The 27,535-nt window shown below is 45.5% G+C and overlaps 1 protein-coding gene across 2 annotated transcripts in view; it reads right to left on the bottom strand.

The window, feature by feature from the left end:
- Positions 1-23,187, bottom strand: part of NTN1 (netrin 1) — a 192,320-nt gene extending 169,133 nt beyond the window's left edge. For both annotated transcript variants that reach the window (XM_036837372.1, XM_036837373.1), the window contains exons 1-2: positions 23,024-23,187; positions 21,486-22,567 (exon numbers count right to left, since the gene is read on the bottom strand). In XM_036837372.1, coding sequence (XP_036693267.1) covers positions 21,486-22,503 — 1,018 coding nt within the window. In that variant the 5' untranslated portion in view covers positions 22,504-22,567; positions 23,024-23,187. The remainder of the gene's footprint in view (positions 1-21,485; positions 22,568-23,023) is intronic.
- Between the last annotated feature and the right edge of the window lie 4,348 nt (positions 23,188-27,535).

Raw genomic sequence — 27,535 nt, 5'->3', positions numbered from 1 at the left:
CTTTAAGCAGCCTGCCAAGGAGAGCCTGTGAGAAAGCTCCCCAGGCCAACTCCTTCCCCACCTCAATCTTGGTCAAACCCCCAGCCTCCTCCCGTGATGCACCTTTTCTCAGGTGCCCGGCCAGGGTGCTTAAGACTCCCTGCCCGGCCAAACAGCCCAGCCCAGAGGAACGATTCTCTCGCCCCAAGTCCAGAGAAGGACTTGAGGCTGACTGAGTGGGAAAATCACTCTGAACCGTGGGGGAGGGCTGGCATTTCCTGAGCAGCTGATACAGGCTGGGGCTGTACTTAGTATTTTGCTTACATCCTTTCATCGAACCCTCCAACAATCCCAGGGCACAGACGTGATTAATCCCATTTCTCAGATGCCGAGCTGACGCTGAGAGGCTCAAGATCTAGATGGCAGGTGATGGTAAGGGTATTCCGCTGAGGCCTGTCTGATTCCAAAGCCGGAAATCTTCCTGCTACACCAATGGCTTTCAAACTGAGAATCATGACACTCCAGGATGGTGGTTTCTTGTTAATTTCTCAATTTGAATTAATTCTAGACTTACAAAAAAGTTGTAAAACAGGGCAAAGAATTCCTGTGTTCCCTTTACCCGGCTCCCCCAAATGTTAATTTCTTACATACCCGTCCCACAATGATCAAAACCAGGAAACTGAAATCTAATCTATAAACTTTATTCAAACTTCACCAACTGCCCCACTAATGTCCTTTTCTGGTCCAGGATGGATCTGATCCAGCACCGGACATTGCATTTAGGTCTCCTGTCTTCTTTTTCTCCTCCAGCAGATGACAGTCCTCCAGTCTTGCTCTGTCCTTAATGACCTTAATACTCTTGAAGAGTACTGGCCAGTTACGTTGTAGAATGGCTCTCGTTCGGGATTATCTGATGTTTCTTCAGGATGAAATTCAGGTTACATATTTTTAGCAAGATCCCATGCAAGCAATGCTGTCTCCCTCTCAGTGTGTATTGGGTGACACATGATGTCAGGCTGTCCCATTATTGGTTCTCTTAGTTCTGATAACTTGGTTAAAGTGATGTCGGCCAGATGTCTTCACTATAAAGTTACTATTTTTCCTTTTAAGATTGTGGAGAGCTACTTTGACACTATGTAAATTTTCTATGTCTCATCATACTTTCACTCAGTAACTGTAGCAGACATTGTGATTCTCTATGACTATTACGGGGATTGTTTTTACCAAGGAGTGATTTTCTATTTCCATCGCTCTTTTTTACGTTTATTAATGGGAATTCTACTAAAAGTAAAAGTGGACATGATTCTTAAACCTCTCTGTGCACTGGTTTCATCTAAAGTATTGCAGATTTCTAGACCCTACAACCAGAGATGTGACTTCATTAATCCAGGGAAATGCTTGGAAATACACATTTTAATAAACATTTCCCACTCCACACAAGTTTTTTTTAATAAAAATATCATTCCCATGCCATACAATTTACCCTTTCAAAGTGTACAATTCACAAGGTCGTACATCACCATTATCTAATTCTAGAACATTTTCATCACCCCAACAAGAACCCCACACCCATTTAATAGTCACTCCCCACTCACCCCTCCCTTCAATCTCTGGCAACCACTAATCTGCTTCCTATATGGATTTGCTTATCCTGGACATTTCATATAAGGAGAATCATACAGTATGTGGTCTTCTATGACTGGCTTTCAATTATCATGAAGTTTTCAAGGTATATCCATGTTTAAGCCTGTATCAGTACTCCATTCCTTCACATGGCTGAGTAATATTGCATTGTATGGGTATACCAAACTTTACCCATTCATCAGTTGATGGATATTTGGGTTGTTTCCACTTTTTGGCTATTATGAATAATGCTGCTATGAACATTTGTATACAGTCTTTTGTGTGGATCCGTATTTTTATTTCTCCTGAGTATACACCTAGGAGTGGAATTGCTGGGTTGTATGGTAACTCATATGTTTAACCTTTTCAGGAACTATTTTCTAAAGCAGCTACATCACTTTATGTTCCCACCAGCAGTGTATGCATGAGAGTTCCAATTTCTTCACATTCTTTTCAACACTTGTTATTATTTTTTTGATTCTAGCCACCCAAGTGGGTGTGAAGTGGTACTGATTTATATTTCTCTGATGGCCAATGATGTTGACATCTTTTCATGTGCTTATTGGCCATGTGTATGTATATCTTCTTTGGAGAAATATCTATTCAAGTGCTTTGCCTGTTTTAAAATTTATCTTGCCTTCTTGTTGTTGAGTTCTAAGATTTCTTTATATATTATATTCTTTATATATTCTGGACCCTTTTCAGATAGTTGATTTGCAAATATTTTCTCCCATACTGTGGGTTGTCTTTTCATTTTCCTGATGGTGTCCTTCGAAGCACAAGTTTCAAATTCTGATGAAGTCTATTTTATCTGGTTTTGATTTGGTTCCATAGAAGATTGTGATATAGGTCGTCTAGTTACAATTCTATGAGAAATACTCCAAGGGGTTGGATCAAGATGCTAGAGGTTACACTTTTAAAATTTATTAGCATAAAGTTGTTCATAGTATTACCTTATTTTTTTCGTCTCTGCCAGATCTCTAGTTATGTCTCTTTTTCATTCCTAATGTTGTTTATTTGTGCCTTCTCTTTTTTTTCCCTCTACCAATCTTTCCAGATATTTGTTTATTTTATTAGTCTTCCCAAACAACCAACTTTTGGCTTTGGTTCTCTCTGTTGAATATCTGTTTTCTAGTTCATTGACTTCTGCTCTTGTTTTTAATCTCCTCCCCACCCCCACTTTGTTCTGGCTTATTCTGGTTCATTTTTCCCTAACTTCTTAAATTAGATACTTAACTCATTAATTTTCAGCCTTTCTCATGGTCCTGGTATCCTGTGAAACACATGCCTCTCTTCACCTTCCCCTCTTTGTTCAATGAATTAATCATCTCTTGGCAAGAGGATGAGGGGACACAGAGGCAGGCGTGGAGCTGGGTAACCTGCCCCTTCCTGCAGGTAGCTGTCTATGGAAATGCTCTTTCCGAGAGCAGAGAGCTCCCGGGGGTGGGGGAAGGGGGCATATTCCAGAGCCAAACCCAGCCATCAGGGTCATATTTCATTACAGGAGGTGGCACCCCATGTCAGGGAGTTCTTGTGGCCTCACCATCTTGTCCTTGCAGACTGATTTCTATTTTAGCACATCTCCTTTGCCAGGCCAAGAGGCAAGGAGGCAGATGCTCCTGTAAAGACAGGAATGAGCCAAAGCAATAAACCCAGCCCCAGCTGTCAGCTCAAACTGCTCCAGTCTCAACTAGGAATCATCCTGTTCTATTCTTTGCTTCTAGTCATTAACTCCCGGTTAATTCCGTTCCTGGCACCACTTAGGAGGGAACCCCAAACCGTCCTCATGGAATGAGAGCGCTGGAAGGGACTAGGAAGCATCTGCTGAAAAATCATCTCTTTTCACCACCGAAACCAAGGCCCAGGTGATTTCCATTCAAGTTCATGATATGGTGCAGTTTTTCTGATATCAGTATAAAACAACCAGCTTTGCCTTATTAATGCATTCTGCTCAGAACTCTACATTTCAGATACTATTTTGTGACCCCTCCTTTTACTTTGTGTTCAAAGCCTTATATGGCTTTGCCCACCTCTTAATTTTTAAAAGGTTGGATGACTTTGCCACTTAATTTGTTAAACACTTAGAGTGGTATGTCAGTCTCCCACTAATATTGTCTTTTTGTTCCAAGTAGGCAAAAATAAAACAAGGATACAGAGTATCTGAAGAATATAATCAGTAAGATCGATTTTAATAAATATATTGAACTCTGTACCCTAAAAACAGAGCTCTCTTCCAGTTCCCATGCAATAGCAACAGAAGTGACCTTACGTACACACATGAGATTGTTTAAAAATGAAACAAAACAAAAATTGTATTAGTTGCAATAAAATGAAATTGGACATTAATAACAAAATATATATTTTGAGGACTTAATACCCTGGAAATGAAAATCCAATTCATAAATAACTTCAGAATCAAAAAGAGTATCACAACTACAATGACACAGTCGCTGGAAAAATAGTGACAATGAGAGCAGTACAAATCAAAACCAAGGGTAAGTGGTCAAAGCTACTATAGAAATGAAAAGTCATTGCCTAAATGGTTGTACTGCTAAATAGGAATAAGAAAATAATGATATTAATTGAACTGAGCATTCAACTAAAAATATTAGTAGGACCACAAAAGCCTAAATAAGAAATCAATAAAGATAAAACAGAAATTAGAACATTAGAAACAATTAAAAAAAACATTAAAAAGTAAGCGGCAGACTAAAATAGCATATAAGAGCTCTGACTCTGAGAATAGAGAGATCCTGTTTGAATTATAACTCTGGGCTTTGTAACTGTGTGACATCAGGCAAGTTAAATGTCTGAACTTCTTAACCACCTGTAAATGTGAATAATAGTACTCAACTCACAAAGTTGTCAAGATTCTGAACATTAGACAGTGCATACAAAGTATTCAGCACAGGGCCTGGCACACAGTGAGTGTTCAACAGATATTATCAGGTATTATTATCATCATTTTCAAAAATGTCAAACAAACAAAGAAATGTAGGCAAAGAGAGAGTGAGAATAAATATTTCATTATTAGAAATTAGAACGGTGACATAGCCATATATGAAAGTTTTAAAAAACATTTTTAGTGATTACTATATATAACTATGCTTAAAAAATGAAAATCTGGGTAAATCATCATTTTCTTGGAAAATAATTTACCAGATTTGACTCAGAAAGCAGTTGAAAAATTCCTGAATAAACATATAAGCATGGAAGAAACTGAAATGGTTATCAAATAACTCTTTCCAAAAATGGCACAGGGCCCAGATGGGCTAATTCTAGCAAATCTTCAAGGAACAGTTATTTCTCATGCTACTTAAATGATTCCACAGCATAGAAGAGAATAGAAACTTCTCACTTCATTTTATAAGGTCAGAACAGCCCTGATACAAAAGGCAATATACGGAGAAAAAAGTTCAGACAAATTACACTTTTGAACAGATACAAAAATCAAAAATAAAATATTAGCAAAGAATAATATATAACCAAATAAACTTTATTCCACGAATGCTAGAATAGTTCCAATTTAGAAAATCACAAAACCACAATGAGACACCACCTCACACTCACCAGAACAGCTATAATCAAAAAGAAAGAGTGTAAGTATAGATGAGGATGTGGGGAAATTGGAATCTTCATACATTACAGGTAAGAATGTAAAATGGAATAGCTGCTTTGGTAAACAGTCTGGCAGTTCCTTCAAAAGTTAAATATAGAGTTACCATATGACCCAGCATTTCCACTCCTACGTACATATACAAGAGAAATGAAAACACATATTCATACAAAAACCTGTACAGCAATGTTCATAGGAGCATTATTCCTAGTAGCCAAAAGGTGGAAACAATCCAAAGGTCCACTAACTGAAGAAGGAATAAATAAAATGTGACATATCTATACCCTGAAATATTATTCAGCCATAAAAAGGAATGAAGTACTGACACATGCTATAAAATGGATGAACCATGAAAACATTATGCTAGTTGAAATCAGTCACAAAAGGCCACATATTGTATGATTCTATTTATATGAAATGTACAGAACAGACAAATCCATAGAAATCAAAAGTAGATTAGTGGTTGCTTAGGGCTGGGACAGTGGTAAGGGGGAGGGAATGGAAAGTGACCGCTATGGGTACAAGGTTTCTTCTGGTGATGACAAAAATGTTCTGGGATTAATTTTAGTGATGGTTGCACCACTTTATAAACACACTAAATACCACTGAATTGTATGCATTAAATGGGTGACTTGTATAGTATGTGAATTATATTTCAATAAAGCTATTAAAAATTTTATAAAACAATTAATGTAATTCATTATTTAATATAATGAAGGAGAAATATTATATGATCATTTTGATTGATTGATATTTAAACGGTTAACATTCCACATATTCTTGATTTAAAACAACAAAAAGGAGCAAACCTCCCAGTAAACCAAGAATAGAGGTCATTCCTTTGAGCACAATAAAGATCTATCTGAAACTAGTAACAAACAACATACTTAATGATGAAACTCTAGAAACATTCTCACTCAAGTCAGGATCAAGACAAGGGTGTATCTTACCATTATTATATACCATTACTTTGAACTTCTACCCAATGCAGTAAAACAAGAAAAATAAAAGTCCAAGCATTGGAAAGAAGAGCTAAAATATTCATGATTTGTGGGCTATAACTGAATATGAAAGAAATTTGAGAGAAGAGAATTAACGGAAAAACTATGAGAATTCATTTTAAAAGAGTTCAGTAAAATTGCAGGTTGCAAAATACTTATATAAAAATCAACAACTTTCCTATATGTCAGCAATATCCAGTTAGAAAATAAAATGAGGAAGGAAAAAAATTCCTTTCATAATAGTAATAAAAATTATAAATACACAGAAGTAAATTTTCTGTTAAAAAGTATAAGGCTACTATAAAGAAATTTACATACGCTACAGAAAGGCATAAAAGAAGACACGAATAAATGAAAATGTTCAATGCTTCTGGATTGTAAGACTTAAAATTGTAAAGGTTATCTACTCTATAACCACTGAGATGGCTAAAATTAAAAAGACTGACCATATCAAATGCTGGCGAGGAACTGGAGTTGGAGACACTGGAATGCTCACACAATGCTGGTATGAATGTAAAGTGGTACAACCATTTTGGAAAACGGTTTGGCAGTTTCTTAAAAAGTTAAACATACACTACCATATCACACAGTCATTCTGCTCCTAGGTACTTACTCAAGAGAGATGAAAGCGTATGTCCCTGCAAAAATGTGTACAAGAATGTTCACAGCTGCTTTACCTGTAAAAGCCAAAAACTGGAAACAACCCAATGTCTATCAGCAGATGAATAGATGCGTTTTGGTATTTCCATACAATGGACTACTATCCAGCAGTAAAAAAGGAGTGAACTATTGAGGTACATAACATCATGGATAAGTCTCAAAATAATCATGAAAACTGAAGAAAACCAGACAAAAAAGAATACATACCATATGAGCCCATTTATATAAAACTCTAGAAAAAGCAAACTAATATAAAGTGATAGAAAGCACAGTGATGGAAACAGCAGAAGGTATGCAAGGAATTACCCAGGAGCATTAGGAAACATTTGAGGCTGATGGATATGTTCTTTATCTTGATTGTGGTTATAGTTTCATAGGTAAATACATATGTCAAACTTTCCAAATTACATTCTTTAAATATGCGCAATTTATTGAATTTCAACTAATACTGTTTTAAACATTTATCCAGAAGAGAGTCAATCTATGATTTTATTTAGACTTACATCCTACACTTTCGGTATCCTAACAACCCTAATGGAGACATTTAAATAATGAAATCATTAAGTACAACAGTCATGTTGATTACAGTTACAATTTTTTTAAATGTAGGGACTTCCCTGGTGGTCCAGTGGTTAAGACTCCGTGCTTCCACTGCAGGAGGCACGGGTTCGATCCCTGGTCAGGGAACTAAGATCCTGCATGCTGCGTGGTGTGGCAAAAAAAAAAAAAAAAGAGAAAAGTTATCAACTATCACCAACTTCATTTTAACTACACTGCCACCAAATTACCAATGGCGTTTGTATTGAAACTTGATAAACTCATCTAAAGCCTATACATGCATGCATACATACATAAATGCATAAGAAGAGCAATGAGAATAACTGAAAAGAACAAATGAAAAAGAATAAATGATTAAATGCTGAGCCCACCAGAAATGAAATGCACTATCCAAACAGATAGGCAGTGGAAGGAAAACAGATCAGTGAAACAAAATGGGAAATGTAGAAAATAGATCCAAGTTTATATAATACTTAAGCATTTAATAACATGGCATCTCAAATTGCTGAGAATAACTTTTTTTCAGTAACTGTGATTGAATAGCTGGCTAAATGTTTGCTGGAAAAAAAGGGATCCTTACCTCACACCATATGTCACAATTAATTCCAGGTGGACGAAGATTAAAATATAGGACTCTGAGTTCTGGCAACAAGGTATACTGAGCTAATGCAGAAGCCCAACCACTGCAGAAATACTAGATGAAAATAATTTTTAAGAATATGTAATGCATGGTATATCTCACAAGCAATAAAAGGAAATCCCCAAGTGCTAGAGGAAATAAGAATCTGAAAGCCAAAGTATTAAGAGAAACACTGAGACCATGGTGACCATGGGGTGTTTTTGAGTAAGGAGGGAAGGGAAGGAGGAGAGAGATAAGGGGAAAGGAAGACTGGTTATCAGACCTGGAGACAGGCCTTAATGGCTCTGGGCTTGAGTTTTTAACACCTGCACACATGAGATGAGACCTTGGGTCTTAAAAGGCCAGGAGTTAGAAAGGAGGCCCTGCATTCTTTTTCTTCACCATATTTAATGAGCACCTACTATATGCCAGGCTCCCTGTGAACAAAAGAGACAAGGATTCCTGCCCTTACGTAAATTAACAAGTGCCTTAGAACAGAGCAAGTGGCAGGATGCGAAGATAGTTAATAAACACAATAGATAACTAAGTTAAATATTGGGCTGGCCAAGAAGTTTGTTTGGGTTTTTCGTAAGATCTTACAGAAAAAACCAAACAAACTTCTTGGCCAACCCAACAGTATGTCAGAAGGAGATAAGCACTGTGGGGGGAAGACAGGAGAAAGTAGAGCAGGATAAAGGTGATGAGAAGTATAAGTGTGTGTGTTTGTGTGTGTGTGTGTGTGTTTGAAAGAGACAGACAGACACGGATGAGGGGGCTACTTTAGGATCATTAAATAGGATAGGCTGCACTGAGGAATGACAGCTGACCAAAGATTTGAAGGAGTCAGGGAAGCCATCCATTAGGATATCTGGGCAGAGGGAACTACCAGTAAGAACAGACTGGGAGCTTGGGGGACAAGGGTAGAGGCAGGGAGACCCGTTAGGATCAGTAATCCAGGTGGCAAAAGCCTGGACCTTCCAAATGCACCCGAAGTGAAAAGGGGACTAAAAATCTGACAGCAAAAGTTGTCTCTACCCAAAACTTTTTTTTTTTTGGCTGTGTTGGGTCTTAGTTGTGGCACACGGGATCTTCACCGCAGCACACAGGCTTCTCTAGTTGTGGCGTGCAGGCTCCCACGCACGTGGGCTCTGTAGTTGTGGCGCGCGGGCTTAGCTGCCCCACGGCATGTGGGATCTTAGTTCCCCGACCAGGGATCGAACCCACGTCCCGTGCATTGGAAGGCGGCTTCTTAACCACCGGACCACCAGGCAAGTCCCCCAGAACTCCTGAGTAAAGGGAGAAAGAGTCTTCAGTGAGAAAATGAAACGCCAGGTCTGGAAATGATTGGAGGCAAAATACACACTCCTCATTTGATAGAGGAATTTCTAAGATAATTAATTAATGGAAAAAGCGGTCCCAAGCCAATGATACCTCCAGGATGTCTGGCAAAATCAAATGCAAAATCACTCAGAAGGGACATTTCCAGAACTAAGATCCGTGGGAATTCCACGAAATCCCAAATAAAGAAAAGCTCACAGTCAGTGCCAAACACATGAGGAAAGTCACTCACCACGAGCAAAGGTGAGCAGACAAGACAAGCAAAAGGCTCAGTACCTCCACGAAACCGCGCTCATCCATCAAACTAAAAAGGACTAGAGGATAAGTTATGATTAACACTACTTATAAGGAAATACTGCTGAGCAAAAGAAGCCAGGTACTGAAGAGAACACACAGTCTGATTTCATGGATGTGAAGTTCAAGAAAAGGCAAAACGAAATCTATGGTGTTAGCAGTCAAGATGGTGGCCACAGTGCGGTGGTGGTGTGAAAGGCATAAAGAGGCCTTCTGGAAATATCTAATTTCTTGATGGCTGAGTTAGTTACACAAGTGAGTTGATTTTGTGAACGTTCATTCAGCTGAACACGCATGACTGAAGAGAGAAGGCTGGGTGGCTGACATGCCAGAGGGCAAAGATGGAACAAAGGTCCCATGTCTCCCCCTCCCCAGTGTAAAAGCTGGTGAGTGAAAGATGAGGAAATTCCAGGAAGTCTTGAAGGGCGGGGCCAAGTGAGTCCTCCAATCAGAGCCTGCGCAGTCTCCTGAGGGCACCCCAATGGAATGGAGGTGGCGGGAAATAACATTGCTCACACTGTAGAGCTGCCTCTGGTGGAGATGGGAATGGAAGGGGTGGGTAACGCAGCTGGGAAAAGTCCTCAGGAAGGAGGTGCGTGCACTGGGGCACAGAAATGTGAGCGCTCAAGATGGTCTTCATGGCCCAACCCCTCATTTTACAGAAGAGAAAACCAAGGCCCAGACAAGTGAAGGGACTGGCCCAAAGTCACCTTTGCCCCCATTAGTAACAGTTTTCCTTGGCAGGGTATATACAGGTGAAAGAGAGAGGCAACCAGGCACAGTGGTGGAAAACAAGACGCCAGAACCACACTGCCTAGATTCTGACCCCAACTCCACCACTGCCGGCTGTGAGACCCTGGGCAAGGCATGTCCCCTGTGTGTGCCCCCATTCCTTCACCTGTAAAATGGTGTATAAATGTAAATGTGTACAACCGCTTTCTACAAAACGTGTGACCAATGGATAAACACAGTGTACTAGAGCTGAACGGATACCTACCCTAGGACACGAGATTCCACTTCTAGACACATCCCCAACAGAAATGCATTCAAATATGCATCAAAAGACATGGGTAAGTACGGCCACGGCAGCACTATTTTTAACAGCTAAAATCTGGAAACAACCCAAATATCCACCATAGATGGAACAAATAAATAAATTTATACATGGGTATCACGGAACACTACAGCATAGCAATGAAAATGAATAAAACTACTACTACCCATGGATAAACACCACAAATGTACTACTGAGCCAAAGCAGCCAGAATATGATTCCATTTACATGAAGTTCAAAAACAGGCAATTCAACGCATGGTGGGTAAGGGGCGTGGTGACTGGAGGGGCACTCAGGGCAGCATCTGGGGTGCTGGTTCTGCAGGTGTGTCTACATCATGAAAAGTTTTGAGCTGTGCACTAAGCATTCGTGTGCTTTTCTGTACATTATGTTATACTTCAGTGAAGAAACTGACTTAATTATACTCATAATAGAACCCACCTCATAAGGCTGTTATGAGGACTAAACAAGATAATATTTGCAGAATGTTTAGAACAGAGCATGGCAGTAGTGAGGGCTACAGAAATGTGTGCTGATAAAAAGCCCCAAGTCTAATTTTTCCAAAGAGGAAATGCAGATGGCCAACAGGTACATGAAAAGATGCTCAACAGCGCTAATCATCAGGGAAATGCAAATCAAAAACCACAATGAGCTGTCACCTCACACCTGTCAGAATGGCTATCATCAAAAAGAACACAAATAACAAGTGTTGGCGAGGATGTGGAGAAAAGGGAACCCTTGTACACTGTTGGTGGGAATGTAAATTGGTGCAGTCACTGCAGAAAACAGTATGGAGGTTTCTCAAAAAACTAAAAATAGAACTACCCTATAACCCAGGAATGCCACTCACGGGTATATATCCAAAAAAACCAAAAACACTAATTCAAAAAGATACATGCACCCCAATGTTCATAGCAGCATTATTTACAATTGCCAAGGTATGGAAGCAAACTAAGTGTCCATCACCAGATGAATGAATAAATATATGTACACATACAATGGAATATTACTCAGCCATAGAAAAGAATGAAATTTTGCCATTTGCAGCAACATGGATGGACTTGGAGGGCATCATGCTAAGTGAAATTAGCCAGACAGAGAAAGACAAATACTGTATGACATCCCTTATACGTGCAATCTAAAAAAATACAACCAACTAGTGAATATAACAAAACAAAACAAAGCAGACTCACAGATATAGAGAACAAACTAGTGGTTACCAGTAGGGAGAGGGAAGGGGAGGGGCAATTTAGAGGTGAGGGATTAAGAGGTACAAATTATTAGTTATAAAATAAGCTACAAGGATATCTTGTACGACATGGGGAATATAGCCAATATTTTATAATAACTACAAATGGAATATAACCTTTAAAAATTGTGACTCACTATACGTACACCTGTAACTTATATAATATTGTATAGCAACTATGCTTCAATTAAAAATTTTTTTTAAAAAGTAAAAAGAAAAAAGAAAGCCCCTAGTCTAGAAGGAGCACCCTGCCTCGGGGGTCTCCTTCTTATGCCCCTCTTCTGAGCCCCCTCCCTAGCACAATGCAAGGGTCCCTCTCACTCGGCACTGTACCCCATATACCAGCATGGTCTTCAGTGGAGCCCCCCAGGACACAGAAGGCATTGAAAGCACAGAGAACTACAATAACACGCCCAAGGTCACACTGCGGGGGTGGAGCCAGGACTTCAACCCAAGCAGTCTAAAGCTGGAGGTGGGTTCTCTCAACCATAACGCCTAATACACACATCTTGGTATTTCATATATTATTAAGTAGAATGCTGTGCTCTCTGATCTTGATTTTAGAACTGAACCATTTCTATGCAGCAGGAAAATCAGAACTTGCTTTTCACTTCAATGTGGGTCACATTCTTCTGCAGACACCTTCGATTTAAAACAAGAAACAGGGAATTCCCTGGTGGCCTAGTGGTTAGGATTTGGCACTTTCACTGCGGAGGCCCAGGTTCGATCCCTGGTTGGGGAACCATCCCGCGTGCCGCACGGCATGGCCAAAATACAAAAAACAAATAAAATAAAATAAAACAAGAAACAGCTCCCTCACCTCGGTTCCAACAACAAACTGGGGTGAGAAATACAGAGGATGCCCAGTCCCATTCTCCCCTGGCATGTCTGGGTAGCAATGATGGCAGATCTGCCCCCAATCCTGGTTTAAGCCCGATGGGTTTCTGTGGATTGCAGTGAGAAGCAATTTCCTTCCTCGTGGCAGCTGGGCAGGTCGAGCACTTTCTCACAATGAATTCTCCCCAGGTCTGAGCTGTGGAGTGAGACAGGGCTGGGTCTGGGAAGAAAGAGTTGGCTTCGATCGACCTGCCCACCTCTTGAGGTCTGGCTGCGGGGAGAGGAAACGCGTTGGCCGCAGGACTCAGAGCAGGGGGGCCGCTGTCCAACAGCCCTGCCCTGGGGCGCCCGACCCAAAGGTACTTTCTTGTTTCGGAGGCCAAGCTCTGTATCTGTAAACACAATGTGTTTCCTTTTTCATGCTGGGACTGGCGCTGTTATTGTTCGGCACTTTCTGTGTCAGCCCAAATGTAAGCAGAGCCCTTGCCTGTGTAGAGTTCTGTCTCCCGATGCCGCGCAGACCTGGTGTGGGGTCCAGGGCCTGACTTCTCAGGTGGGAAGAGCCTCAGGCCCGATGAGACTGCATCCCACCTGCGGGGAGGGCATCACTTCCCACTGCTTTACATCCCCAGACCCAACAGAGTCACCTGACCACTGATTGCTCCAGAAACGTCCACTTACAGTGTACTTCTCTGTCTGCAGACTGGGGGAGCCAGGGAAGGTCTCCCGGTACCTTTGGTCTTAGATTTTATCTTCTAGGCTAACTCTAAGGAGTAACGGCTGCCTAGGGTATTATATTGAAAAGGAGTCTAATACCCTAAGACCATTTCTGGACTTAGGAGAAAAGAGTACAGTGATTGATTAGTGATGTCTGCCCTGGTTTCAGAATTGGGAAGGGGTGATACGTTTGCCAAGTACTCACCACAGCCACTCCAAGCAGGAACAGATGAAATCAGAAGACCCAACAACCGTAATCAGGCAGCGGGAAGTGTCCATCCCTTTGGGATGTTCCATCAAATATGGAATGTAATGCAACATACTGGTGCTCAGGAAACTAAAAGAGAATCTACCTTATTTCCTTGTTACCTAAGACTCATTTATTCAAACCCAGCCCCTTTAAAGGTGCCTGTGGTCCTACAGATTGTCTAACTTTGGTGTGGAGCCTCTGGAATGTGTGAAAAATTGGACATGACAACCAAAAATCTCTCTTATCTGGAGGCAGTAAAGGACCGGGGAAAATCTAGAAAATCTAGCCATAGCACCAGCCAGGAAGGGGCATGAATGGGCCCTCAACTAAAACTGGACCACCTGCACAGAAGGCTGATACCTCGCACATCTTACATAGGCTAGTCCTGAATCCTCCACAGAGACAGACTTCTAGAGCCTCCTTCTAGGCTGGGTTGGGAGGATTCATTGATTATCAGTTGATATAGTGAACTTTCTGTTCCTCTCAATATTACTTTCTACCTTTCAAGGTTCTCACCCAACAAATTTACTTTGACCTCTGAAAAACCACTCACCCCTTCACATAACCTAGAAGCCCGCCATACCTACAAGGAAATCTTTCTTCTGGATCGTCTTTATATGCACAAATGCACTGCAACGTGATTATAGCCTTACCTCTAGCTAATACAATGACCCTGATGGCAGAAGACTCAGGATCTCCAGGAATGACCACACCAGAGGCAAAGGCAGAGTACACTTCTCCATTCCTTGGCACTACTTCTGAACCACTGGTACACCTGTCCCCTTGAGGACATCTTCCCTTGTTCTCTTAGTGCCAGTGGATGCAGCAGATAGAAACATCCATCGCACACACAGTCCCTTCTCTCTGTCAGAGAGCAGAACTGGCACAAAATAATATAGTCAGGGCTGAACACACACCCAGCCAAGGCCTCCCAGGAGCTGGGGATGGGAAGGAAGTATTATCTCTACAGGCAAGGAACTGACAAATGGAATGGGTCTCTGCCTTCTGACTCAGGGGGAATTCCCATAAATTATATAACGTTCCAAAGGCAAATGAAAATCTAATTCCAAGTTTATAATAGAGCTACATTTTTGGAATAAGACTACAGAAATGCGATCCTGAACTCTCCACGTGCTGTACACATCGAACCTCAAGGCAGCAGACAGCGTGGAGGCAAATAGCCCTGTGTCCGAGGACTGTCGCAGGCAGCTCAATGATTTCAGGCACCGTTCGGAACCATCCCTCGGAGCTGGTTCCAACAGGACACGCTTTTATGTGATCGGCCCTCGAAACAAGTGCCACTGATACCCCTGCTCTCTGTGTATACAACAGCGTCACTGAACGAGCCAAGATGTACCCTGTCTACGTTCAGTTTTGTTTGTGTAAAAACTGCCCTTTGGTGGCAGCGACATCTGGTTTCGAAAGGCCTCCTTCGTGGAAATCTGATTCACTGACGTAAAGCACATGTAAAGCACCTAGTACGATGCTTGGCACTTAGTAGGGGTTTGTGGTCTGCCTTCAGGATGCAACCCAACACCCCCCGGACAGGCATTCTAACTCCCGGGCCACCCAAACCAATGCCACGTCTTCCGAGGCTTCGGAGACCACAAGGGCTGATGTGTGTCTTTCCAGATGACAGGCAAAATGCTGTAGGCCACTCTGCAAGTATTAGGCTTAAAACCTGAGCATTTCAAAACCTCTCCGAGACCTCCAGTCTTCCTCTAATGAAAGGCACTGCAGAAACCCAAGGTATGATTATCACTTCTGAAAGGAAGAAAAAAAAAAAATACTGGCTCACAAAATACCCGTACTAGAGCATCGACAGATAAGACCGTTTTATAATCCAGTTCCCTAGAGAGCCATTTATTTTGGTGAGGCCAGTGTGCATAGCAGACGCTGTGGAAACCATCAAGATAACACGAATAACAACCCAGTGGACTTCTGAAGTGTAAACATAAAAGTCTATTAAGAATACAATGTTGGTTTAATCCCAAGACAAAAAATTTACTTAATGAAAAGCACAACTCATCTCAAGAAGGAAATATCGATACCAGCTGCGAGCAGAAAATGAGGGGATTCCTTCCAGGGAACATCTGAATTTCAACCCACTGCCTTTCCAATATTTACTCTGGACATTAAAGTCTCAAATACTTTTCCGAGGATCTCATTTTTCTACAGGAGAAGGAAGTCAGGGAGAAGTCTGGGCAGGGCCAAAGGAGACCTTGGCAAAGCCTTGGAAAGGCACAGACGCACCCCAGAAGGTGCACCTTGACGCGGCTCTGTCTGGCTTCTCTGGGCAGAGCGGGGAGCAACCTCCGGGCCCACCAGGTGCTAATGAGGACCCCAGCAGAGACCCTCACTCCAGCTGCCACGGGGCCAACAGCGATAAATGACAGTCCTGTGTCGCTGACACACATGCCCGGCACCTACCAGCACCACGCCGGCAACCAGAATATGCCACTAAACCCCCCTCTTTAACAACAACACTCCCTAGCCACTTCCTACGCTTTTTTCAGTGTGTTCCAGAGAAACAACGGGATACTGAACGCTAGGGACAAAGGAGAAGGGCTTCTTAGAAAGGACTTTCTGATTACGACCTCTGTTCCACCACCTTTGAGAGGGATCATGGGCCCTGAAATCAAGAAAGACTTGGCCAGGACTTCCCTGGAGGTCCAGTGGTTTAGACTCCACGCTTCCAATGCAGGTTCGATCCCTGGTCCGGAACTAAGATCCCACATGCTGCTCGGCGTGGCCAAAAAGTAAAAAAAAGAAAAGAAAAGAAAAGAAAGAAAGACTTGGCCATCAGCAACACCTGTGCACTCTGAGAACCCACACAAAGGTGCTTAAACCCTCTTCACTTACATTCCTAAAATCTCCCAGCTCCCACTAGGCCTGATGGCTACAATCAAGGATGACTTCTTATATACAGTTTCATACTTAAGTATGTATGAACATAATAAATATGAGTATGATATATGACATCATATGACATAACGTCATGCAATACAACACACCTCTAATTCTAGCAAGAGGTAACAAGCTTGCTAGATAACAGGCTGTTCTGACTATTCTCCTCGAATTCTCCTCTACCGGCAGACCTCACTTTACTGCACTTTGCTTTATTGAACTTCACAGATATTGTGTTTCTTACAACTTGAAGGTGTGAGGCAACCCAGCCTCGAGCAGGTCTAGTGGCGCTGTTTTTGCAACAGCATTTGCTCACTTCATACCTCTGTGTCACACTTTGGTAATTCTTTGCAATATTTCAAACTTTTCCATTATTATTATATGTGCTATGGTAATCTGTCATCGGTGATCTTTGATGTTACTACTATGACTCTCAGAAGGTTCAGACGATGGTTAGCATTTGTTAGCAATTAAGTATTTTTTAATTAAGGTATGTACATTTTTTTAGACATAATGCTATTGCACACTTGATAGACTACAGTATGGTGTGAACAACTTTTATAGGCACCGGGAAACCGAGAAATTCGTGTGACTTGCCTTATTGCCGTGGTCTGGAACTGAACCCGCAATATCTCTGAGGTCGACCTGTACATGTAACTGCTGTTCATTTATCCATCCATCCGTTCTATGGGGAGGCAGCACAGAGGATGCAATAAAACCAAGCATAAAGCATCAGACTGGAGTCCTAGCTCCACCACCTACTAGCTATATGGCTTTGGGTAAACCATTTAATATCTCTCGGTTATGGTTTCCTCCTCTGTAAAATAAGGACAATAATAGGGCCTATTATTAGCATAGTCACAGTGATTAAATGACTACATTAATCCGAGTGTTTGGCAAAAAATAAGCCCTCAAGGGTTAATCATAATTTACATTATGATTACATTATGTAATTATGATGACAATAATTACAATAATTACTAGGACTATAAAAGCATTCACTTATCTATCCCTATGTACCAGACTGAGCAGCAAATCATTTTAGCCTTCTGATTTTGCAAGAGTCTTTATCGGGGCATTAGATTTCTCATGGCAACGCCTCCCATATAACCTCCCTCTCCTGCCGGGGAAGATGATGGTAGGTCCAAGCACCAGAGCCATTTACAGCCTGAGGAACCCCCTCGCAAAGCCATGTTTAAACAATTACGAGCATTATGTTGCAGGTACCCACGATCATAGGAGGCCAGCCCAGCACGGTGCTCATCTTGCAGAGACGTCTTTTGTGTGGGTTTTGGGTTTCAGCTGGGCAACGCCAAGTCATAGACTGAGTCGCAAAACGAGTTTTCATAAGCTCACCCTGTCACAAACCAGGCAGGGGTTCACGCTGACATCCCCACAGTAAGATTAAACAGCATGCTTCGTCAGGCACTAAATACTAACACAGCTCCGACGTCAGGGGGACACTGATTAAAACTGATGTCAATAATTTATGAAACACAATATGGTCTTCAGATGCTCTTTTTAAAAAAAAGGAAGAGGGGTAAAAGGGCCTAGCAACCCAGGTGGTTTAAAACTGTTCATGCATTTTCTCTTGAATGTACACCCCCCACCACCATGCATGGATGCTTCTTTACGCAATGAATATAAATGCACATGTGTATAAGAGCATGTGAACACTGCTGATACACATGGGCGGAAGAAAGTATTTAGTTATTCCACGGAGAGCTGTCGAGGCCGTAACGTTAAACATAGTCTTCTCTTTCATATTGTTTTGGGTTTTCTCTTCTCCGGAAGAAGTCCAAAATTGCATTTAAAATAAAATTGGACCTTACAAAAGTTCATGTTTATTCCATAGAGAACTTAACCTTGAAACAACCCCAAAAAGAAAGCTGGACCAAAGAAAACCGATAGGATATATGCATTTCTTAGTAAACCGAAAGCACCTCAGCCCTGTGTAGAACCATTTAGTCAAATAATAATATCGATTTTTTTCCAAGTTTTAGGACTGGTGGGGGAGGGGGGATGAGAGGGTTAACCTAGGGAACGATGCCACTTTATTATGTCATGTCTCATTATTTTAGAAAGGCAAAGACAGTGATAATGCTTCATTTTTAATCAAAACTCATTTTGAGAATTAAAAATATACTTTACTTTGCCTTAGTTGTAAATAATCTGGGTAGCTTGACTTAATATGTCAACAGTGTGAAATTCACAAGATGGGATTATGTTGGGGAAAAAATCTGAGCCGCTGAGAGTACAAAAGTTAGTGTTTGAAGGATTCATTAATGCTTTTTCCTAGCACAGTGCCCTGTAGTGTCTCAGAACACCTGTCAAATACTAATTCATTCACATATCTCCACTTCAGGGCCTTTTCATAAAAAGCTCGACCTTTAATTGTAAATCACTTCTAAATTGTCTTTGCTGGCTTTCTCTTTTGTGGAATGATGGAAAAATCACTAAGACTTCAATTAAGACTTTATGGGAACTTCAACCTGACATTCCCGAGGCTATATCTACAAGGTATCAGAACATCTATTCAAAAAGGAAACTATAAATAACTTTAACATCGTTGAATTGGCTTGGCTTTTATGAGATGACTGAATAATTGGCAAGATTTAAAGATACTTTAACTACTGAGAATTAAAATAACTTCAGTAAAAACCAGAAAATATTGCTAGCCGATTATTTGTCATGTAGATTATGTACTTATTAGGCCTAATTAAACTTTTTGAACAAAAAGGCTTACTAATTACGTTAGTTAATATGTTGATTGCTCAATTTGGTTTAAAAAAAAAAAAAACCCGGTCAATCCAATTTGTGCACAGAGTTAGTGCTTTGGTCAAAAGACAAAATCCTCGACTATAGAAATTATTTCAAGTACATGGCTATTGTTATAACAATTGCGGGTTACATAAACTGACAGGGAGAGATGGGGGTGGGTGGTATCTGAACAATACCACCCCTGCTAAGAGGAATCTTCAAGCCAGTAAAATGCTACCTTCATAGCCAGTTTATCTGCCTCAATGTATTCACTTGTGTTTTTTCCAATCAGACCCTGCTGGTGACAATGAGAAGTTATCTTTCATATGCACATACATACTAAAACTGATAGCAAAACCCTGGGAGGCCTTTTAAATGTCAATAAAAGGTTTTTACGCACAAAAGGAAGAAAAGAAAAGAGGAAAGGGGAGAAGAAAGAGAAGAAATGGGAAAAACCAACAGTTCTGAAGGAATGGAGCAGATCAAAGGAGTTTTAATTCTCAAAGACGACTAAGCCGGGGTGTAACCACTATCTCGCCACCGAATCCTGAAAAGTCTCTTCCAACAGGCAACCAGTTCCGTCCCTTAAAGGAGGGGGAAGGACAATTAGGTCTGCAAAAGCGTACACTTGGAGTGCAAAGATGGAGGCCCCGCCACGCAACAGGAGAACAGCCCTCTTCAGACCAGGACGCCTGCCTGGGCCTCAGTGCCGACTGGGCTTCTCCAAAACATGTTTTCCATTCCAAAAGTCTACATCCACAGTCATGAGGCACAAACTATTCGACAACAACATGACACAATTAATCAGAACCAGACCTCAAAACGTGTGTTTGTGGGGACCAGCAAACTTTGTAATGTGCCTCAGAGGCCGAAGCAATTGAAGAGACTCACACCGGCTGTGTGGGGCTGGGGGGAGGGGAAGGGAGAGGAAACGTCTATATTCCACGAAAGATGAACACCCAAGGGCGTACTGACCAACTATATTGACGATTGACGTTGATGATTTTCATTAAAATAAAACATGAGATTTGGGCATTTACATCTCATACTGGAAAAGCAGAGTATGGTCTTACTACCTTTCCCCTCCTTTTTTTTTTTTTTGTCCTCCTGGGGAGAAACTGATGCCGCAGAGTTTCTACAGCAGCAAAGTTGTATGATTCAGAAACAGAACGGATCCTTTTTTCTTAAGCCTCATTTCCGACCCAACAGTATCCACCAGTGCCGGTTTTGTCAGATTTCTCTTTCAGGAACTGAAACCCCATGAAATCGAGAATCTGGGCCCTTAGTTAATTCGGAACTGTTTAATTTCACCGAACCCTGACGCTAACAACAACAACAAAAAATCTGGTATACTTTTTTGGAGCGGGATTGAATTAGTTTAACATAATTAGTGAACTCTCTTTTGTAATCTGTAGATAATAATTAATTTAAATCACATCATTCTTTTGCTAACACAAACACGCTGTCCAAAAGAAAAAAATATATCTATTTTCAAACCATAAAAGACAAATGGAGGACGCAGGAGTGATAGTCGTCGTGTACCGAACTGGCCCCAAACTGCAAATCCCTTTGCCATCTCCCAAGGGATTTGTGGTCGTGGAGCTGGAACTTCCCGGGAACCGGGCCGGGGTCCCCAACAGCGCGCGCAGCTGCAGCCCTAGGGGAGGGGGTTGGGGCGGAGGTGGACGCCAGGGTCCCGCCAAACTGAGGGGAAGGCAAGGAGTGTGTGCCTTTGGATCTGGGGTTAGGGGAACCGGTCGGCAAATTTTCGGCAAAGCCCTCTCCCCACATCTTGGCTTCGCACAGCGCCTTGAACGCAAACCCGAGCGTCCACGGCCAGCGCCACGAGCGCGAGCGGACCAGCTCTCTGCGCTCCGCGGTGCCGGATTTCCAGGAACGCGCCTCCCACCATCCCCACCACATCCACGAAGCGGGCGATCCTCGGGAACCTGCGGTCGCGAGGCCCGGGAGCAGCCGCCCGGGTCCCCGCCCGCCGCCCGCGTCCCCGCGGCGCCCCACTCACCCACGCACTCGTTGGCCTCGCGGGCTGTGGCGCGCTGCCAGGGCCGGTCGTAGTGGAAGGGCTTGCAGCGGTCGCACTCCGGGCCGGCCGTGTTGTGCCTGCAGTCGCACACCAAGCTGTCGTCGCGGTCGCGCACGCAGCGGGCCGCGTGGCCATTGCACTTGCAGCGGCCGCCCACCTGCAGGTCGGACACGGCGTAGAAGTACGAGTCGCGCGCCAGCTCTGAGTCGTCCTCGTTCTCGTCGCCGAACGTGTGCAGGCGGCTGAAGGCCACGCGGATGTCGGTGGCCGTGACCCAGTCTTGCAGCACGGGCGAGTTGTCGAAGTCGTGCGCCGAGGGCCGCCCGTCCAGCGTGCTGAAGGCGATGAGGCCGCCCGAGAGCGGGCGCATGTCGGTGTGCGAGTCGGTGCACACGGCCTCCTGCTCGTTCTGCTTGGTGATGGGCGCACGGTGCGGCCGGTTGTACATCTTGCGGCACTGAGTGGAGTAGAACTGGAAGGGCACCCACGTGCGCCCGTAGTCCATGGACTTGTAGATGGCCATGGACTCGGGCCGTGGCGAGCAGAACTGCAGGCTCACATAGGTCACCTCGAACTTCTTGCCGAGCGACAGCGTGAGCGTGACGTTGTGCGGGAACTGCAGGTAGTTCTCGGACTGCCAGCACGTCAGGTTGTGCGGGTTGTTCAGATCGGTGAGGAAGGCGGGCGGGTGCGCCTTCTTGGGGTCCGACGCGTTGCAGAGGTGGCAGGAGCGCAGCCGCTCCTCGCCGCGCTCGCTCACCACGCAGTAGCGCCCGGCGGGCCGGCCGCAGGTGCTGGACACGCGCACGTCCTTGCCGAAGGCCGCGTTGACAAAGTCCGGGATGCAGCGGCGCGGGTGGCCGTTCTCGTCCGAGCAGGGGTCGGGCTGCGCCGCCTGGCCGGCGAACATGCTGAGCCCGGGCCCGCCGCGCACCGCGCCCACCAGGCACGCCACCGCCGCCAGCGCCGCCAGCGCCTCCCACACTGCGCGCATCATGCTGCGTCCAGCCTGCCCCGGCCCCGCCGCGCCGAGGAGTCGGTCCGCCCGCCGCAGAAGGCGCCTGCGGAGAGAGGGGAGCCGCGCTCAGCCAGGCCGCCCCGCGCCCTCCACCCCCCGGCGGGGCGGCGAGCTGGGGCGCGGGCGAACGCCCGGCTTCCCCCGCACCAAGCCCGCGGCCGAACGAACTCCCGCCTCACTCCCCCGCGTCCCGGGGGGGCAGGCGAATCCGGGGGCCCCAAGCCCGCACCACCCGCGCCTCTCCTTCCCGGCCGGCGGCGAGCCGGGGCCGCGGGCCATCGCTCGGCTTCCCCGCCGCCGCCTCCACGCCGCCCGAGGGTCCGGCCCGCGCCCGTCCGCCCGTCCGCGGCCGGCCCGCCAGCACCCCAAACTCGGACGCAGGGCAGCTCGTGGGCCCCCCGAGCCCGCACGGCCCGCGCCCCCTCCTCCCGCAGCCCGGGGTCCCGCTCAGCTGTCCCAGATCGCACCCCCGCCGGCGAGTCCGCGTCCGGGACTTTACCTCAGGAGAGGGCAAAAGAGAAAGAAAAGTTTGCCCGGCCCCGGCCGGGGAGCCCGCGCGCCGGACGGCGGAGAGCCTCTCGCTGGCTGCTAGCAGGGGCGCCCTGCCTCAGCGCGGGCTTGCCAGCTCCATGCCCGGCGCGGCCGCCGCTGCCCCAGCCCCGGCCCGGCCGCCGCCGCCGCCTCTCCCGCCCGAGTGACGACGCGGCCGCCCGGCTCCCGGCGCTCCCGCCGCGGTGCGAGTGCCGCCCAGCCCGCGCCCGGGGCGCACACACACTCCCGCTGGCTGGCGCGCACTCACACACGCACGCACGCCCCCGAAGGCTCCGCCGCCGCCGCCGCCACTCGCGCAGGGAGTGGGGGGCGGAGGGGAGCGCGGGGGCGGGGGGCGGGGCCGCCGGGCGGGGCGCCGGCCAATAACGTCGGCGAGCAGCCGCCCGCTCGCTAGCAAAGTTTTAACCCCGGGAAAGAAGAAAGTTAAAGGGAAGCGGCCCGGGACCCGGAGAGAGCGAGGACACGAGCGGGTGGGAACCGGGGCGCCCGAGAAGGAGAAGCAGAGACAAAGGGAAAGCAAGGAGAGCGCCCGGGGAAACCCCGGAGAGGGGGCTGGGCCCGGCGCGCACCCCGCGGAGGGAGGAGGGGCCGGCCGCGGTCTGTCCGCGTCGCCCCGGCCCCGCGCTGCGCGGAGAGCCCCGCAGGTTTCCGCCGGCCCCACGCCCGGGGGAGCGCGCAGGCCGGGGGGAGGGGGCGATTTACTCCCTCTTGGTCCCAGGCAAACACATCTGTGTTTGTTTTCTTTGCTGCGCCGGGGTCGGGCCTTCCTCTAACCCGGCCTGATGGCCCCGGTGGCACAGCGCACAGGGCCGTGCCCCGTGGGCAGACAGCCCGGGATCGTAAGGAACAGCCGAGGAAGATGGAGCCTCCGCTGGCTCACCCCTCCTGCCCGAAGCCCCTGGGGTCCGGAGAGAAAGAGCTGCTCCCCCGCCCCCCTCCCCCCACAGCTGTCACCGTGCGGTGGGCCTATCTGTCGGGAAAGCGGCCCTTTTCCTGCCCGGGGAGCTGTGGTGGGCTGGAGGCTGAAGAGGGAAAAAAGCGGGACAGCACCTGGGCATGGCCAACGCCCCTCCCAGACGGCTCTGCCAGCCTCAGGCTGGGGGCAGCCTAGCCCTCCCCAGATCCAGAGGCAGCCCTGTAGGTACTCACTGGCTCAGTGTTTAAGGGTGCTGTGGCCCATACTATCTTGTGGGAGCCCACAACAGCTTTGCAGAGTAGGTATTAAGCTTCATTTTGCAGATGAGGAAACTGAGGTCTCAGGAGGTGAAGAAACTTGCCTAAGATCTGCCAGCGAGTAAACATCAAATCCAGGCATAGAAACTTGGCTCCTTCCTCTCCTCACGTTTGTCAAATGGATGATCCCACCCAATTCGAGTCTCATGGGGCATCCTCGGGGCCACCCAGCTTCTCCTTGCCTCCTTCTCTGCCACCTTAACAAAAGGGGGGAGGACGGTAATAGCATCCTTTGACCATCTTGCAGCAGCAGCCAAAGCACTTTGGGGAAATACACGGGGCTGAGAGTTTGGAACTGAACTGCGGTTGTTACTTTTAGATGAGTGAGCTAGTAATAGACCTGGCTTGAAAGCCCAGGATCCTGGTTCTGGCCCAACAGCTGACTTGCCGCATTCACTCCATTGAGTGCCTCATTTTGTCTTACTGGTATTTTCATAAACTGTGGGAATCTAAGAAGGGGCCTCAGGGCTAGTCTGGCCCAGCTCAGTCTCCTTGGACCACGGCCTTCCCCAGCCTCCCTGAGAGACAGCCACCCAAGTTCACTGCACCCCTGGGCTGCGGTGAACTTCCAGGGATGGGAGTTCACCGCAGCCCAAGGAAAGAAATCCACTCCACTGCAGGACAGCCTGGATTCATCTCCTCCCCTGGGGTAACATTTTAACTGCCTTCTTGTGCCATGTACCACCCTCTACACTGTTTATTTATGCCTTGCCTTGTGGCAGAGGGGGATTTCAGGTGACGTACAAGGTACTTAAAACAAGGCAAAATAACATAAATTAGAAAGTGAGGTGGAAGGAGATAAACCTTTCTCTTTTTTTATAATGTTTAACCCTGTGGACTGTGAAATCCCAATGGCATACTGAAAGGCAACACAGCAGTTAAGGAGCACAGGCTTTGGAGCCCGAGTGTGACCTTGGCAAGTTTTGCATCTTTCTGTGCCTTGGTTTCCCCATTTGTAAAAGGGGGACAACAATCTCTATCTCACAGAGTTCTGAGCATCAAATGAGTTAACACATATGAATATTATAGCTTATAATATGTGTACATAAATATTGTACTTAGATCATCTACGTGGGTGTACTGTCGTATAAATGTATATGTGAATGTACATAAAGCCAGGCACACAGTAACGGGATGTAGAAATGTTCGTCGGTAGTATTAAATTGCTAGATCTTCATAGAAATTTCAAGTTATTTAAAGAACATTTAATCACATGGAAAGACATTCGTGACATATTATAAAATGAAAAAAGGAAATTACAAAACACTATGCCCCCCAAAAAACACTAGGCACAGTATACTCTCATTTTTATTTTTTTTAAATATGCATAAAAAGACAACATTGCTAATCGTGGGTATCTCTGGATAGTGAGATTACAGGTGATTTTTGTTTATTTTTGCTTGCCTGTTCTTGATTGTGTACAGTAAAATAAGGAGAGCTAAGAGAAGAAAAACCAAGAGGGAAGGCAAAGTAGAGATGGGAATAAAGGTAAAACACTCCCTGGGATGTCCTATTCATCTTCTGGGAGTGGGCCACAAATTTGTCCCTGAGCTTTCCCACAGCCAAAGTGAAAAGGAGACTATGTCAGTTACACAATTCCAAGTGTCCATGAGATAAAAACAGACCTATTACTCAAGAGAATTACTACTCTTGGTACTAAAATCAGACAGGAATTTCTCCTGAGGGGCCTCATAAAGAGAACACAGTGTGAGGTAACAAGCAAATATCCTCACCATCCCTAATCCTCTCAGAGGGTTTCTGTGATGGGCCATAATGTAAGCCAATGGCATCGCAACAAAACACAAGTCAGGAAGACATCCTGACAAGGATGGGTCTGAAAGAGGTACATTGGGGTACCCCACTCACTGCCCACCCAACTTGGTCTATTTTGGAGTATCTTCAAGACTGGATTGCCCAGCGTTCTGAAGCTTTCTTCCTGCTATGTTGTTTCTGTCCCAGAGCTTTTGATGGACCTTGTGTGGCAGCAAGTTCGAAATTATCCTCCCTGGGGTGCACCTCGCCAGCTGAGCTTAGGCCAGTGGTCTTCAGGAAGCATGTGTGTATGGCCGATGGGGCAATTTCCACTTTTATTGTGATCACTTAGGTCTAAGCTTATCTTCCGCAGTGGATCCTGGTGGGTAGGACTGTCACCTTGCATCGTGGAGGTCCACAACATTCTGGGAAAACCCTCCTCCCTGCCACTTGTACAGTTGGTTCCATTCCGATTCCACACAGCCGCCTTGACCAAGGCTCTACCTCTTCACCTCTTCAAATGTTGGAAATATCATCCCTCAGTTTTCTTTCTTCTAGGCAAAATGTTCCCAGTTCTTTTTTTTTGGCCACACTGTGCGACATGAGGGATCTTAGTTCCCCAACCAGGGATCGAACCCATGCCCACTGCAGTGGAAGCGTGGAGTCTTAACCACTGGACTGCCAGGGAAGTCCCCAGTTTGTTTGTTTTTTTTTTTATTTTTGGCTGCGTTGTGTCTTCGTTGCTGCATGCAGGCTTTCTCTAGTTGCGGAGAGCAGGGGCTACTCTTTGTTGCGGTGTGCGGGCTTCTCATTGCGGTGGCTTCTCTTGTTGCAGAGGATGGGCTCTAGGGGCGCGGACTTCAGTAGTTGTGGCTCACGGGCTCTAGAGCACAGGCTCAGTAGCTGTGGCGCACGGGCTTAGTTGCTCTGCGGCATGTAGGATCTTTCCAGACCAGGGCTTGAACCCATGTCTCCTACGTTGGCAGGCGGATTCTTAACCACTGCGCCACCAGGGAAATTCCACACACCCCCCACCCCACCCCCAGTTCTTTTAATGAGTTCTCGCAGGACACTTTGCCAACCACTCTGCAGCCTCTCCTGACGCCTTCTAATTTGTCAGTGTCCCTATAGCATACTGCCCTTTGAGGGGACAAATGCAAAAAAACAGATGTCCAAGTGTGGTGAGAGCTTCTCAAAGTGGGGGTTATAAATACACACCCAAAAAGGCGTGTCAGGCTCTGAGTGGCGGGATTCACAGTACAAACTGGTGTTTCAAAACACAACAGTGAGGCTCTTGGGTGAGAAAACACGCTCCCAGGTGTTTGGGCCAGGAATGCCATCAGGAGGGGGAGCCACCGTTCTTGGCACCAAGCCTTACCTGGGAAGCCCGAGAGTCACCTTAGGGAGACGAGAATGTGGCCGTTTCATGAAAACTTAGAAGTAGCCAGAGTAGGAGGGAGAAAACTAGGAGACT

Source organism: Balaenoptera musculus, chromosome 20 (assembly GCF_009873245.2).
Source record: "Balaenoptera musculus isolate JJ_BM4_2016_0621 chromosome 20, mBalMus1.pri.v3, whole genome shotgun sequence".
Lineage (NCBI taxonomy): Eukaryota > Metazoa > Chordata > Mammalia > Artiodactyla > Balaenopteridae > Balaenoptera > Balaenoptera musculus.
Note: the sequence above shows the minus strand (reverse complement) of the source record. Positions and strands in the feature narration are given on the sequence as shown.